At 39.5% G+C, this 16,377-nt stretch overlaps 1 protein-coding gene across 1 annotated transcript; it reads right to left on the bottom strand.

Annotated features, from left to right (window-relative positions):
- Positions 1-4,612: 4,612 nt before the first annotated feature.
- Positions 4,613-15,848, bottom strand: ATP6V1G3 (ATPase H+ transporting V1 subunit G3). Its single transcript, XM_027666143.1, has 3 exons — positions 15,665-15,848; positions 8,239-8,339; positions 4,613-5,045 (listed from the first exon to the last, which is right to left on the bottom strand). The coding sequence occupies exons 1-3, from the start codon at positions 15,744-15,746 to the stop codon at positions 4,872-4,874; spliced, it is 357 nt and encodes a 118-aa protein (XP_027521944.1). The 5' UTR covers positions 15,747-15,848; the 3' UTR covers positions 4,613-4,871.
- Between the last annotated feature and the right edge of the window lie 529 nt (positions 15,849-16,377).

The raw sequence follows: 16,377 nt of genomic DNA on the forward strand, positions 1-16,377 counted from the left end.
ACTGGAGGAAATTGCTTTGAAGTATATGCATCGTATACATGAAGCAGAACTTTGCATAGTGCTCAAGTTTCCTACCTAACACATGGCCATGGAGGGTTCCTGGAATGGAAGAGAACTAGAATTGCTGCTGTCACCCCTGAATATTTGCCTGATATAATTTCTTTCCCTTATGTTTATTTGCAGTAGCACCTGGTTCTCCACTCGGTTGTTGGACAGTGAGGGTAATGTTCTTTGCCCCAGGATATGGAGAAGGTGACAATGAGATGCCACAAAGATACCATTCTCATGGCTTAGTCTTTTGGTGGGGACATCCTAGACGCAACCTGACTTGTGGCTGAGAGTGAAGAAAAATTGTGTCTAGGTAGTCTGCATGCTGTTATTTTGAGAAAAAAACAAAATTCATAGTTGAAAGATGCATACAGTTCAGAGAAATTCCAGTTGAACATAATGGATTCCCATTAATGGACCATGGGGGCAAGGTTCATTCTTTCTTTTGTAAGAGTTGTTACTGTTCACATGTAAACTGATGACAGTAAAACCTGCCTGTCCATATAGCTAATAGCCAATGCCACTGCAAATGTTGGAAGGTATTGTTTAGTAGCCTAAAAATGTGTTTATATTTCATACCCAGATTCAGTCTGATGTCTCACCCTGCCTAGATTTGTACCCAAAGTTTGACACAGCCCCTTGCTACAGGGCTGCTCAGTGTATCCTTACACACAGACATCTTTCCTGCTTTGTCTGCAGTTAAGGATGCTTCTGGGAAGGCTGTGTGTGAAGTATGGATTTGGAGGTACACATCTCCTGTAATTGTATGACATGGCAGTCGGTTTTCACCTGCCCTGTGGTGGCTCCTGAGCTCTAAAACAGCAGGTCATCCTGTCTCAGCTTACAGGGAGACATTGCTCACAATTCTGGAGCTACAAAACCTTTTAATTCAAGGACTGAAATATTTTGTTCCATAAAAATTTCATGCATACACTTATATCCTACATATGATCATTTACAAGAACAACTTATGTTTTACAGATTGTATGAACTTCCAAATATATTTTAATATGGAAAAATTTCAGTTAATATCATAATCCATGTAATAGATTAACATCTGCTTCTGATTTCCCAAACCTCAGCTTCCAAACTCTTCAGAAATTAATGGGAAAGTTGGTAGACAGCCTTCTAAATAGAACGTAATATTAATTCTTTGTGTCTGTTTCATTTTACTTTATTTAGACTTGAAAGATATTCTGCCCTACTGGCATGAGTTCAGAGATCTTCCCTCATCACCCGTGAATGGGAACCACATCACTACATCCTCATATGTTATAACTCAAAAGAACATTGAGGGAGAACAGCCAGAGAAATTCAGCATAGTCCATGTCATGAGTTGTATAGAACAGTTCTTGTACTTTCTGCTGGTATGACCTTTTCCACCAGCTGTTGTTTGAGACACTTTAATCAGTGGATTTTGAATTTATTGTATAATACAGGTCTTCATTTCCAAACAGCAAAAGCCTTGTTAAGCCCCTCTTTAAGTCAGTGAAGAATTAGACTGATCTAGGAAACTTCTCATGTTTGTTGTTTCAACCTAATACTTCACACTGTGGGAGTTTCACAGTTCATTTTGATGGGAACAGCTTCACTTATTTTATTGCTTGCTTATTTATTCATAATTAGAAGCTAATAATTGAAATACTGAAAGTGCTAATCACTGTCATTATGTACATTTAGTTACTCCTTACAGAGTTGGCTCCCAATGATATGGGGAAAATCCCTGTGTCTGAAGTGGTGTCATGGTCAGGTAACCACCATTTCCAAGGGGAAAACGTGGCTGGAGAGATGGAAGCTTTTACAGGAGCTCTTCAGGTGTTTGCCAAGACCACGATTTCAGGGGCAATTATGAGAGAAGGATTTATACAGGCATGAGTGCTACCTATATGTGGCTTTCTATTTCTTAAAATCCGTTTGTGTTTTGATGTATGATAGGTTGCCATTTTATTTGGCAACTGCATTGGGGCATATTAGGTAATAGAGTGTCAGGGCACTGCGAAGGCTGGAGAATCCCTGGAGTCCAAGGATGTTCCTCGAAGATGGCAGAGCATTTGTAATCATCCCTGGTAGGTGACTGCTAAACATTTTTACCTTTCTTTTATGCATTTAAAAACATTTTGAAATTAAACATGCTTCTTCTTTTTCTTTTGTATGGAATGATTATTTGTCATTATCATGAGTATATGACTGTCACATAAAAGGTATTTTGTGCACTTGTAAATTCGGCATGTGTTTTCTTGGCACCTCAATATTCCATGGATGTAGCTGGTACTTTACACTCTTCATTTGAAAAACCTAGTATCTTGCCAAGTTATATGAAGTCTAATTTGACCTTTATCTCTGTACAGCTAAAAGTGATGGTATGACCACCCATTCCCTGTCCAGAAGAAGGAATGAATGCAGAAGAGAGGAAATGCGCAGAGCGCTCAAAGCTCTCAGATTTATCTCTCTCAAGATCAAAGACCTAATAATATCAAATTCACTCCTTCTTCATGAGAGATAGCCATGGACCAGCCGCAGTTGGAGAACATAATCATGTTCAGAAGGCTTGAGTACTTGATTCCATGTGTATCTCAGGTATACAGGTGATAGCAGGGCTATGGCAGGTCATGGCTGTGACTGCAGTGCAGTGTTGCTGCATGGGAAGTGGCACAGCTGCACAATCCCCTCCAGACAGTGCTCATCCTCGCTGCTGGTGTCTTCTGCTGTCCCCCACCATGTGCTTGTGTTTTTGTCAAGGAAGGGGTATTCATGGGAGAGTGTATTTGAAAGAAGATACTAAAATAAGAGATGTGTGTGTGGCCGTTAGGACCAGATGTGTGGAGAGAGCCTGGAAAGAGGGCAGAAGCTTTGCAAGAAAAGAAGTTGGTGGCAGAAGACAGATTTTGGAAAGAATGTGGGAAAGGGGGAATGCCATAAAAAGAAGCAGAGAAATGAGGAAGACAAAGTGTTATTTCATGTAACCTGGGTTGCTGCCTCTTGAAAAGCTGCCACTCTAGTTTGCTGCCCACCAGTATGTGGCAATTCTGCTCTTGCTGTACAGGGGTGTGTGTTTTTATCCCATGCAGCTGGCGATGGAACCCACATTGCTTTAATTCTGCAGCTGAACCCGCAACATTTCTGTATGTTTAGAAGTTATAGCTGGAGAAAAGTGTGCTGAGGTAGCCCAGAGGGAAAGTGGAGCATTCCTGAGCACTGCAGTGAGGTCCTGTCAGGTGTTAGTGTCCACCTTGGTGAATGCTTAGGTTCACAGAGAATGCATCTCACAGCTGAGCTCTGCACTGGGACTGCAGCCATGACCCAAAGCAGAGGCACATGTGCCTGGGCAATGAGGCAATCCTGAGTGACCTAAGCTATGCAGGAGGGTGCCTGCATTAAGTCCTGCACGTAGCCTGTGACTTGAGTTCCTTCATCCCCTCAGCAAATCAAAGGCTATCACAGCTTGATTCAAAGCGCCCTTAAATAAATGAGCCTTCCAGCTGATGTCAATAGGATTTCTAGTCTCTTTCCCACTCCTTGGCATCCTTGGGTCCCCAGAGAATATAATCAAGCACAGGAGGCTGCAACAATCAGGGTTTGGGGATTACGTAGCATCCAGGCACAGCCTTGAGGAGTCATATTTGTTGACATTAGGTTGACTACAGTGCTACAGTCATTTTACACATGACAACATGTCAGCTGTGTAAACCTCTCTGGAACAGGAGACCGCCTATGAGTAGCTGCTGTGAAATTGAAATGATTTCTCTCTGTCTACGTGGACTGAAAATCATGGCTATTGTTTGCCAGTTGCTGCAATTTCTGAAGCTTTTTTTCTAATTCAGTATAATTTTGTAGTGGAGACAAGGCACTAAAGGGGCTCATGGTACAGGTGTGTGTCAGATCCCCACTTCATCAGTGCCTCCCATCAGACTGAATGGGCTTCACTTTGAAAGCACAAATCATATTATATTTTTGTAACTTCAGGAGAATTTATTCCAGGGAAAACCTGTGCCATTGCAGAGGCAAGTACTGTTCAAGGTGACTTAGAATAACAGAAATGAGCTCTAACTGATGTGATTTCTGTAAACAACCTGTGGATTCAGGTACCATTTAGCATAACTGGTGTAGAGTTTGAGCCCATGGATTTCTATGCTTTCAGAGTAACTGTATAATGATGGATGTGCTGCCCCTTGCTCTGAAGCAGTTTTGTAAATAGGGATTATACCTGTTCTCATTTTTCACACTTAACAAAGCTATATAAAATTTGTGCTGCAACAGGACAATATTTTGAGTATGACTTTTAGCAAAATTTCATACAAGTCAACTGTATTTTGCTTTAAATTAGCATAGAAAGATTGAAAATGTTTTGACCCTTTCTGACCAAAATCTAAAGGGTTCCTCAACCTGACCACTCCTCGTGTCATAAGGAAAACAGAAATGTTCTATTTTAAGTTTTTGTGATATTCTATTTCATGCGACTTGAAGTACAGTAAAGATTGGGATAAACAGACTTTATGAAACACACCATCCCAGTACAGAACATTTTATAGAGGAAAAGGAAGAAAGACTCCCACTGAAAAGCTGGTGGTGTCAAATAATCATTTATTCTACTGTTGTCGACCTGCCCCTGTCTAAATGACAGGGGCTTAGCTACCAACAGGAAACAATATTACAACAAATGCTTGCAAAACCCTGTAGAATTCCTGTCACATCAAAAGCCCATGTGAATTGTGTGCTTTTGGCTTTAGTGTTCTTTTTTTTTTCTCACACATGCAGAAACAATACATGAGGAAGTATTTATGCTTATCAAGAAAGAAGGCCACTTTTTAAGAACAGAGCACGTCTTAAACAGCATGTCTGAAGTTCGGGTGAATTTCGGGGCTGATTTCACATATTGTGCTCAAGAGCTTTTTCATCATGCTCTCCATGTTCTTGTGGTAGCTGCTTGTGAGGTTTCGGATGGTTTCTGTTGTTTGCTCTTCTATTTTAGCTGAGAGGTTACCTTGAGAGCCCATTACCTGAAAAGCAGAAGGCTTCTGAGCAAAATAAAAGGTTATATATGACTGTTTATTGTACTATTTTTCATCATCTAGCATAAGCATAACACAAACACGTCACATTGCTTCCTAACAGTAAGGGTATGATCTAGGCTGAACTGTACACACAAAAACAGGATTAAAGGCAACTCTTTCATATGCTCACAAACAGTGGGCATCTCCCCATGTAATGAAAGTTTCCCAGCTCAGTGTGGGAACAACATCGTAATGTTTTGTCTTTTATATCGCTCTTTTTAATTTGTTTTCTATTTTAATGACTAGTCAACTAAGTTCTATCACCCGTGTGCTTCATTTGGCCTCACTGAGAATGCACATGAGCACAGCTAGGGAGCAAAACATGGGAAAGCCTTCCTGACAATGCATAATTACAGTTTCGGAGTACTTGAAATGTCTTCAGCAGCTAGTGATGTATAACCCTCAACAGGCCTCAGACAAGGTCTTTTAATGTTACATTTTCTTATCTGGCGAAATACCAGACAGCTTCTGGCACAGTTAATATCAGGACATTCGCTTAGAATTTAATTGACTCTAGACTCGCTGAACATTTTAGCAAGGTTGTGTTATAAACAGATGCACACGTTCCAAATCTGTGACTTTGCTCCCTCCTCCCCCACTGCCCCAATATCCCTTGAATTTTTCCCTTATGGAAAAGTCCTTCAGATACCAGCAGAGAAATTGTTTTTCACCTAAAGAATTCCGTGGGGGAAAGCAGGAGACTTTTCTGCGTGCTGGTAGAATAAGAAGGGAATAAGTAACATATTTTTGTTCCTGCCATGGTTCTCTGGGGTGGACTAGCAGGTGAAGCTAACCTGTTATACATTAGTGGGATACCTAGAGGATGACCAGAAACAAGGTCATTAGCTTTATTTTCCATGTGGTTTCAGCCCAACCTAGTGCTTAAAAGAAGGAAAGCAACTGAATTAAGATCTTTTGCTCAGCTCACCCTTGCAGTTCTGTTTATCTGTACCTGACAGTGTAGTAAGACATTGGTCTGTAACTCACATGTAAAATACTTCAGTTGGGAAGAAATGTAAGTTGTAGGCATTATAGTAAGTATTGGGAAAAGATTATAGTTTTCCACAGTAACTATTTTTAGCTGACATTTTATTTTAGCTTTTAGACAAGTTGCAAGGGTCACATATGGGAAAGGCTGTACAGCTTAGGCCAGATTTATAAAGCTGATTTTTTCCACTGGGAAAAATAACTTTGTAGAGATCCCAGATGGTTGCGTGTTATCCAGCTACTAAATGCTTTTGAAAAACCTCAAGAAAAGTATTATAATTTTAAGAAGAGCCTCTGCAGACCTGTTCTCTCAGCTCATACTAACATTGTAACTTGAGATAGTAAATTCTTACTCTTCTATGTGTTTCCCTCTCTCTTTTTCTGCTTCTGAATATGGAGACCCTTTTCTTTTCAGAATGCAGACAATGCTCTGCTTAGTTTATGATTCCTGCTGACCTTAAGGGTCTGTCCCTTATTTTGCCTACAAAGGTTTTATGCTAGCGTCATTCCAAAGTTGCTAAAATATTACATTGACTTGGAAGCCACAAAATTCAGAACTAGGCTTCACATCTCCAGAGTTCACTGATCTCAGACACTGAGTACAAACACCATGAACACCAGCAAACTTGGTTTGAGATGCAGGCTAAAAATTTTGCATGTTTTGAGAAAGTGTCATCCATATTGTCATTCTAACCTCAGGTTACTTGTTATTTTCTGTTGCTGTTTTTCATTCTGGATTGATGTGGAACACCTCACAGTATGAGGAAACTTACCCCAGTTTGGATACGAGCAACGCAAAGTAAGAGAAGGAATAGCATTAGATGAGACTGTGACAAAGAATTAAAAATACCTGTGTCCAAATGCCCAAGCAAGTAAACTGAACTGGGCATCAGATCTCCCTCTGCACTGGCACTCCTGAGTGCCTTCCAGACACAGGTTAATAATGATGACATTTGTCTGGGTAGATAAATATTCGACATAATGGGGTCAGGGAACATGAAGAAGGACTGTGATGATCTTGTAAAACATGCTGTCATTCGAGGAGCAATATGTCTTCTGTCCTGCTTCTGGGAAATGTTCACTCAACCAATAGTGGCCTTTCCCTGCAGCTTTAATTTTGTTTGTGATGAAAAAATTGAGTTCACTGCAAAGCATCTGTACTCTTTTGCTATTTAAGACCTAAAACAAGAAGTCTGGCTTGACTGAAAAGGTGAACAAATTTTAGAGGTGTTTTTACTTTATTTCAATGTCAGTAAACATCTGAAATTGTACATATGAGACAGTTCTACCTGGCCTGCTTGTGTGACAGTGTGTCTAGGGCTGGCAGTGTATGTTAGAGACTTTGTGTCTATATATGTTCCTAAGGCTTGTGATCCTTGCTGGAAAATGGTTTATCACAGGTTTGTAAAGCAGTTTTTATTTGACCTCTTTGGCTTTTTTTGTTGGCAAAAAAAGCCAAACTACTTGTTTACACAAGTAGTTTCCCTGCCTTTGCACAGTAGAAGCTGGGGGAAAAAACAAGAGCAAATACATAAGAGGACGATCACCAGGTAAAAAGAGAATGGCTTTTGAACTTTCATGGAAATACTAGACAAAAATGCAAGGTGCCATAAATGTATTAAATGGCTTTAATTCAGATATCAAAATATCAGCCAGACCACTTCTACTATAGAAACATAGTGGAAAAACTCTAAAATTTTGGTGATTTGAGTTGATAAAAGATGCAGTCTTGTATCAGACAGCTGAAGTGGAACAGAAATAGAAAGAAACATTTTAAACCTTTGCTTTTACTGACGTCCACCTTACTGAAACCTCCAGTTTCAAGACAGGAATGAGGTCTGTCTGCAGTTATAGGAAGAGCACTCAAAGGTATTTTTCCTTAGGGAAGATATGTCTTCAAAGTACAAGCATGAACCAAATATGGAATCTGGACAATTTTAGTGATAAGAGTCCACAATTTCTTCTACATATGCATTCAAAGCCTGTGAAAAAGTAAAAATTAGGCATATGCAAACCATAGGGTGATACCTCTGTGTTTAATAAGTATGATCACATTGATTTGCAGAAGTCCGTGTAATATTGTTGGAAGCAATTTGGTTTACAGTTGAGCAGATTGACACTACAAGAGGATATATGCAGGTTTCTTACTTACATTTGTTTGTTTGCTCCTAAATTCCTTCTCCCTCTGTAACCTGTAGTGGTCTATCTCAGCTGTGGCTTCTTCCTTGGCCTGCTTCAGCCTTTTCCCCTTTCCTAGTGGGGGAAGAAATGGATTTATTTCATACTATCACTGCATCCCAAAAGATGAATTTCTCTAAAACAGAGGCATTTTAGATGGCATAGTAAAACGTTGACTTTGCTGAAAGCTTTGTCCATCAGCTTTATTTACACAAGAGTGGTCAGAACAGCCGAAGTGATTTATGTAGAGTACTTTTTGATTGACAGCCAGTCATACAAGGACCCATCTTCTGAGACCAACTTCCAGTGCAGAAGCACACATGAAATGAAAAGTTTGTGGGTTTGCTAACAACAGAAGTCTTTTTGCAACTACACATTTTCTTGTAACACAAATGCATTTTTTTAATCACAGCTTAGTGTTTAAATAAATATCTGTCTTTTCTTTATCAGCAATAGTAGCAGCCAGATAACAGATTTTAGTTGTCACTGATGGGAAAAGACATTATTCTGTAAGATTTGCTGTATCGATTGGTTGCCAGCATCCCTTCATCCCACACCAACTGGATTCTGCTTGGAGATGGCAAATTTCCAGAATACTGCAAGATATGTCTTAACCATTACCAATCTGAGTTGCAACCTTCAGGCTTTGTCCTTTTCTTCCCCCACCTTTTTCCTACCTAACCTTTGTCAAATGCAGAGGTGAGTGATTAAGAGGAGAAGGAGGTCAATGGTATCCTCTACCAGTGCACAGAAAATATGAAAGCGATTCAAAAAAACCTTTTTTTTCCTTTTCATTTTAAAGAAGAAGGTGATCTTTAAGGTGACATTTTAGGGTGTAGAGGAAACAAGAGCCTTCCTCCTGACCAGGTGTGTTTACATACTTAATTTTGTTTGCTGTGAATAGTTACTTTGTTTTAGGTAAAACACTATGCGTTTGTCAAATCAAGTGCACATAAGTGATTGCAGGACTGGGCATAAGGTAGTTCCTGGGTCTAGCAAGTATGTTATGTAAAGGATAAGAGTAAAAGGTTTGATGGGAATGTGATGTTTAAGGTTTTACATGAAGGAGCTGGTGAAAAGTCATAAAAACCCCTATGGACTTCTCTGTCTGCCTGTTTTGTATAAAGTTGGTAAAGTTGTGTGGATTCTGCTATACTACTTTGTGAGGAAAAAGTCATTTTCTAACTGATGGGACTGTAAACCTCTTGCATTGAATGTTGATATGTTATACTTGAAACACCTGTGCTGATGCTGATTTTTGGGGTCTCTTTCTGTATGGATACAATTTTAGGAGTGGGGGGAATAAGTTTGCTCCCTTTTAACAGGGGAAATATCTTTGATGTCTGAAAAACTGCTTAGTTGCTTAAATTAGGATATCACAGGGATGAAAGTGGCATCCTAGGCAACTCGATTTCATGTGTGACACATCAGTTAATTTACTTATTGTAACCAATTCAAGCACAGAAGGTGAAAGGTACCTTTTCTGAAGTCCTAAGGAATGTTCTCCACCTAGGCTAGGAAGAAGACCGTGAATATTTCTGATTTGTTTTTTCTAGGCTGTTACACTGAATTGGTTACACCTGAGCTGGGCTTCTAAAACCTTATCAGGTGTGGCATATAGCAATCTGCTTCCACTGAGCATGGCACAATGAGGAAGCTCAAGAGGAAGGCTGTTGGTTTTAATACATTTGAGATTCAGCAAAAGCCTGGGTAAAATGCCTGATCCAGCAGGAAACTACTTGCCCAGTTGATGGCTTCTTCCAAAGTCATCACCTGCAGATGGGTGAGTAGAAGTGGAGAGATGCCTGAAATGTGAATTACCTTTTCAAGTCTTGATTCCTGGACTGTTTGCTTTTGTGGCCATGCTTATTGTGGACTCTTGGGTATGTGGCTGTATACAGGCTTTTTACAGGAAGGACCAAACTACTGAGGAACTAGATAGCTTTACTGACTATCAGTTCATGAGCACAGGGCTCTCTTGTGTAGTAAATTATATTTCTCAGAGTCCTTCTGCCATTAAGTCACTGTGCCTATGTATGAAGGGGAGAGAGGCAGTTTAAAACCTAGTGGGTATTTTCCCAGAATTTGTATGTGTTGGATAAAGGCGGATTCCACCAGCTTCTGCCACTCACTGTGTGAAGTGTTGGGTGAACAGACAGATTTGTGTAAGAGCCTGACATCAGTCTGGACAACAAAATTTGGAACCAGGTTTAGGTCTATATTTTGAAGTTTCCCTTATTCTCCTCTCCAAATTTGGAGCTGATCAGCCTTTTGTAGAGTTTTCCTCTAGGAGTGGAGCCGGGGGGTGATTCTCTGGAGCTGGCATTTGGGGGGAAGTGACTATGATGAAGCTCTGCCAATTTCACCAGCTGAGGAACTGGATCTCTATATCAAATTAAATTATTTCAAAATCACTGGGATTTTAATTTCAAATTCCATCTGGGGGGCCATCTGTAGTAAATATGTTGCATATTTGGCCACCAGATAGATAACTATATCCTTTTAAAATGCACAAAATGGAAAGAGATTTACTGTAAAACAGCAGTAGTCACTTGCCTCTGACAATGTAGGTAGTGAACCAAAAAGTACATATATACCTGCGTGTCAGCTCTTGACAGTGCACTGGAGTAAGCACAATACATAGGGTGTCACCGTGGAACAACAGCCATTTCATTTTACCATGATGCCTTTAGGACTGGCACAGCAGGAACCTGCTGCTTCCTATTTAATTAAGTGGAAAAGCTGTGAGTAAATTACTGCTAGTTCAACAACGTTGTGGACAGAATCGGCAACTGCCAACATATGCGACAGTGCATATGCTGCACCTGATTAAGTTAAGCAGAAACTAGAGCTTAACCTGCTGTTCCACTAGAGACAAACCAAAATTAATTAATCAGTCTGTTGTTAACCACTTGTCTGCTACCTTAGTTGTGCAGTACGGGACTGCCTTTTCAAAGCCTTACTGATCTGCTGCGTTGGGTTCTGTGCAGAGCACAGCCAAGCTGAAATCAACCCTTACCCACTGAAGGGTGGCAAAGCACTGAAATTCAGCCAAGATCATGCAAAGAGAGGACAAGAAATACAGGAAGATGGACAAACCAACCTCTATGATCATACAGGTGAGGTACATAAAGCTCCAAGTTTGAGGAGATTTTGCTGCAAAGGGTGTGCTGTGGGGGCCCTGCCCCTCTGGTTTGCTACTGTCCATCTGTACCTCCTTCCATCCTTGAAGATAGGGAGCAGCAAAGCAGCTGTGCTATGCTTGGTTTCCTTGACCACTCTTGTTCACGATTATGGTAGCTGACAGCCTATAAATTTTTAGGCATCATGTAAAATTGGCCAAATCTTAAACAACTTGCTGTAAAAGCGAGCCCTGTGCTAGATTTTTTTGCCTAACATGGGATGGTATTATCAGCATGGAAAAAGGCTGTGTTTTTCTTTCTAGGTGTTTTGTGATGATAATGAAATACCTAGCTCTGGTTAGATCCAAAAGAACTGGTGTATTTTAGATTATTGTGGTTTTTTAGATCTTGCAAAAAAAAAGACAGTAGGAGGCAAAAATGTTGCATTCTAATTTGTTCAAACACTAAGTTATCTTACTTTCCAAAAACTGCAATGCTAAAATTGGCTTTTTTGTTTTCAAACATATCATCTAGGCTTCTAGCTGAATTTCTGCATAGAAATCAAATCATTTGAAGAAGTTGCGAAAAAATAATCGTATTTTCTTAAAATAGAACAGCTTCAATTGTCTTCAAGAGTGCTAAATTGTCTGCAAATTGGGATTTGGGAATGCTCATTTTGTGAAGACTCTTTTGTACTTTTAATAAAATACAATAGAAGCAGCTATCAGTATATATAGGGGTTTTTTCAGTAGATAAAATAGGTCTTGGATATTATCCAAGAGAGTGCCATGGATATAATTCTGTTTATTATATCTTATTTTGATTAACATTTGGTTTTAATCTGATTTCCTGAAATCTTTCATCTCAGTTTTCATTTTATTAGGCACGAGAAATTCAAGCCAAGCCATAAAAATCTATAGGAAAACAAATGTTGCTAAGCCCAGTCTTCATGACACATTTGTTTCCCTTGTTTTACCCAAAAGGATTTTTGGGAATTGATGTCTTGGCTCTGACAATGCTCAGTTATTTCTGGGATCCAAATTATGCTTTAAGTAAAAATGACAGATAAAGCAGAGCTGCATTCTAAAGGCCAAAGGATTGCAGACTGGATTGGTTTGTGTTTAATCAATTTAATAGTTGCAGTCTTGCATGTGTGCATTTACTAACTAATTAATTCAACAATTATTAATTTGTCAGGTATAAGGGATATGGGCTAATGATACAGTAAAGAGATTGCAAGCCAGGATAAAAGTATTGAGCTAGAAGTATGAAAAAGCATGTACAGAGGAGCTTTAGCTTTATTTTTGCTTTGTTTCATGTCTATCAATATAATTTTATTTACTGTTTTTTCAGTTATTTCAAGTGGGGTTTGAATTACAAACAACTGCACATATGTCAGCAAAAGCTAGGCCTATTATCTGTTTATATACAACATTACGTGTGTTCACACTACATTTTGATCTGGTTATGTATCAACTGTAAACACTGAAGGGTGGTTTTGCTATTCACATTTCCTTGAAAATGCCTTTTCCTGGTTGTGTCTCATGAGCAACCTGCCATTCGTTCTTCTTATGTTCCAGTGTAAACAGGACAGCCAGACTCATTGGTACAGAGGTGTTGTGCAGTGCCTGTTTGTGGCGACAAAGGAGGTCACAGGTAGAGTTTAGCAGGGACAGGACTGCATTGGCACTGCCTGGACGGGTTCATTGCTTTCACTTGCAACCCAGACCTGCTGAGCCCAAGCCCTGAGCAGAAGCTGCTGATCTGAACTGGTACTGGGTGGATCTGGGCTGGCAATTTCTGGGGTGAAGCAGAACATCTTTGCCTTGTTTCACCGAACTGTATGCCCAGGTTAACCACTTGTGCTGGATATATCAGTTGCATTTCATATACTTCCTTTCATCTTAGCTTTTATTCTTAGAGACAAACTCTGCAATCTGATCTAACTGCAGAATCACTCCAAGGAAGAGACTGTTGAAGTAATTCCAATTTGGCATAGCCAGATTTACCTCTAAAAGAATCACTTTTGTCCTTGTCCCATAGGATTAAAATTATGGTGGTATAGTTAGGTATCTAAGGTGGTGTAGTGGCATTGTATGAAAATACTGAAATTATGACAACATGGGACTTTTTAATTTTATTTTGTAGCTTCACTGCAAACCTCTTGTAATGTTGAATGCAATGATTGTCTAGGTATAATTATTCTGCTAGATTAGCTATGATGCTTGGTTTGGCACAAAATCCAGGGTGGATTTATTGAAACTGTTTGCCCTTGATCTGCTATACCCAGGAATAAAATCTTTTGGAAATTCCTGAAGTTTTTCATGGGATCATATGGAGCTGCTGAGGCTGGAAGGAATCTACAGGGTATGCTCCAAAGCCCTGCTTGGAGCAAGGGCAGCTTGACCGGGGCCATATCTAGCAGGTTTTGAACATCTCTGAGATTGGAGACTCCACAGGCTCTCTGGGCAGCCAGTTCCTCCCTTGCAGTTATTGGTCTATTTTCTTACATTTAAATTTGTTTATTGAATCTTTTATTTTTCTTAATAATTTTTGTAAATGCAAGAAAAGTATGGCCTTAAAAGGAATAGAGAAGAAAGTCATACTGATTAATTATTTTCGCTCTAAACATTTTTACTGATAGAAAAATTTTAAATAGCTGTTTTTCTGTAGCTGGTTATTAACTCCTACCACTGTATTAGTGTTAAGGTAAGCGTAGGTAGTGGTTTAATTGAAGTTTCTGACTCAGAGGGATCTTGAAGATACTTCATCTGTAAGAAACCCTGTGATTATCACAAGCACTCCAAGTAAGGCTGAGGTGATAACAAGGGAGTGTGTCTTTCACAGAGTAGAGTAAATGCACCTGCAACTCTGTCTGGATTCTGCAAGACATTAATCTTCAGTCATTACTTTTATGTTATAATGATAATTTTCATTTTTGAAGTTCCTTAAGTTTTGAAGCCTCTTTTTTAACTGTCTGTTTTAGAAAAAGCTAAACTGACTCATCCAGTTTTAAAAACAAACCCAAATGAAATTAAAGCAACAAAAAAACCTCAACCCAAAAGTAAGGGGTAATCAACTTCAAGCTATCACAGTTAAAGGCAGTCTGTGTTCAGGCCAAACTCCCCCTCCCTCCACTGGGACCGTGTCTTTCCAGGTCATATGCTTTCTTGCTTTAGGGTACAGTGTGTTTCCTCTGCCTTACATAAGAAGGGCACCTCCTAGTGCACCTGTTCTGGTTATGTAAGGGTTAAATCACTTCTTCATTATCCTTTGCTTTCAGGCTTGCATTTGGGAGAGTTCTGTTTTATGAAGGCAGGAGAATTTTTTTTTCTCTATTGCTTCTGCAAGGCACAGGCAGTGGTTGGGTGCTCAGGGAAGGGGACTTGCCTTTCTACATGTTTTTTGTGTGCTGCTGTACAAATTGAGATGTCACACTAACAGTTAATGAACACACAGCAATGCTGATTCATGTGTAGAAGGGATATGGAAGCTACAGAAATTATTTCTGTTTGGCTTCCATTTCTCCCTGGAAAACAAAATATATTCCTTTATCACACTCTTGCTCCACATGACATCGTCATGCATTTCAGTTGAGTTCTGCAGCACAGCCTTGTTTCCTGCTGCTGGTTTCCAAAGCAGGGTAACTCCATGAAACAGTATCAGTGTTTCAGTGCTAATGCAGGTCAGTGACTCAAGTGGTTGGTGCCTACAGTCAGGAGAATAATTACTTGCACCATGTAATAAAACTTCCATAAATGATCTAATACAGTGCTGAGAGTGCTTGTGATTTTACTGATGGTGTTGAAGTCTCCCTTTTGTTTTCATATAACTTTTTGAAGTCCAGCTGAGATTAGGAGACAAGTTACTAGATTTTGCAAGTAAAGAGGAACATTTTAATAGGACTTATGGAGAAAAATAGCATTTGGAGTCTGGTCCTCCAGAACTGGAAGTCAGAAGCATGTAGAATTCTAGTTTAAATAGCTAGGGAAGGCAGTAATGACATTATTGGCATTTAGATAAAGCAAGAATAAATCTGGCTGACAGGACGAATATAACAAAGGAAACCTTTTTAACATAATAAGGCACATGTGCATACATACACAAACAGAGAATTTTAAGCAAACTCTGAATGTTCAGGTCTGGTTAAATGCCTAGTTGCAGTCAAGGCACAGCGTTAATGCATGGATACAGATGAAATAATGTTTTTCTGTGATCCACTGTAATTCTGAAGAGCTTGCAGTTGAGAAGTACAGTAAAACCAAGCCAGCTACTTACTTTTTTTGGCTTCCTCCAGTTTGTCCTTGGCACGTTTTTCTGCCTGCAAAAGCTGCTGGATTCCCTGAGACTGGCTGGTCATGCTGATTGCTGAGGCTGGTGAACTTCTGTGGAGAACAGAGCTGGGAGGGAGTTTTATGCAGCTGCCAGGCTCTTCCTTGTGTTTTTTGTTCTGTCTCTTATTACAACAAACTTCCAGATTGCACCAAACCAGCTGGCTCTGCCTGGATTGCTACTGGGCAAAAAGGCCTGTTAGTGCAATTGGAAAAACACAGCAGCAAGGCTGAAAGGAATGTTCTCTTCAGGGTCACAGAGATGTTGAAGTGTTCAATTAACACACTGGAGAAAAAAAAAAAAAAGAACATTTCAATTGGCTTGTATTTTGATGGGGATTTTTTTTCTTTTTTAATCTCTTATTGCTGAAGCAGAATATAGTTGATCTTGTCAGAGGAACTGAGGGGGAAAAAATTGTTTATTGGATTTTTCTTTTAATTACACTTTCCTCCAATGTGAAGAATCAGACTCAGTCAACAATTAATTTTGGTAGAACACCATAATCTGCTTGTAGGCTTCTCTTTGATGTTACTTCTTAACACTGTACGTGTGGGTTTTCACTTAAAAAAAAATCTTCAATAGAAATGAATTTATGATGACTAAAGTTTAATAAAGCAGTGATGGTTGAGGTACACTCTGCCTTATAATCTGCCACGATG

The sequence above is a fragment of the Corapipo altera genome, unplaced genomic scaffold (assembly GCF_003945725.1).
Source record: "Corapipo altera isolate COAL_440 unplaced genomic scaffold, ASM394572v1 119, whole genome shotgun sequence".
Classification (NCBI taxonomy): domain Eukaryota; kingdom Metazoa; phylum Chordata; class Aves; order Passeriformes; family Pipridae; genus Corapipo; species Corapipo altera.

What these genes read in the sequence shown, in the direction of transcription:
- ATP6V1G3 (XM_027666143.1), bottom strand. Translation starts at nt 15,746, where the DNA reads ATGACCAGCCAGTCTCAGGGAATCCAGCAGCTTTTGCAGGCAGAAAAA. An exon ending in ACTGGAGGAAGCCAAAAAAA is followed by an intron (nt 8,340 to 15,664) that starts GTAAGTAGCTGG and finishes TTCCCCCACTAG; the next exon opens with GAAAGGGGAAAAGGCTGAAG. An exon ending in TTAGGAGCAAACAAACAAAT is followed by an intron (nt 5,046 to 8,238) that starts GTAAGTAAGAAA and finishes TCTGCTTTTCAG; the next exon opens with GTAATGGGCTCTCAAGGTAA.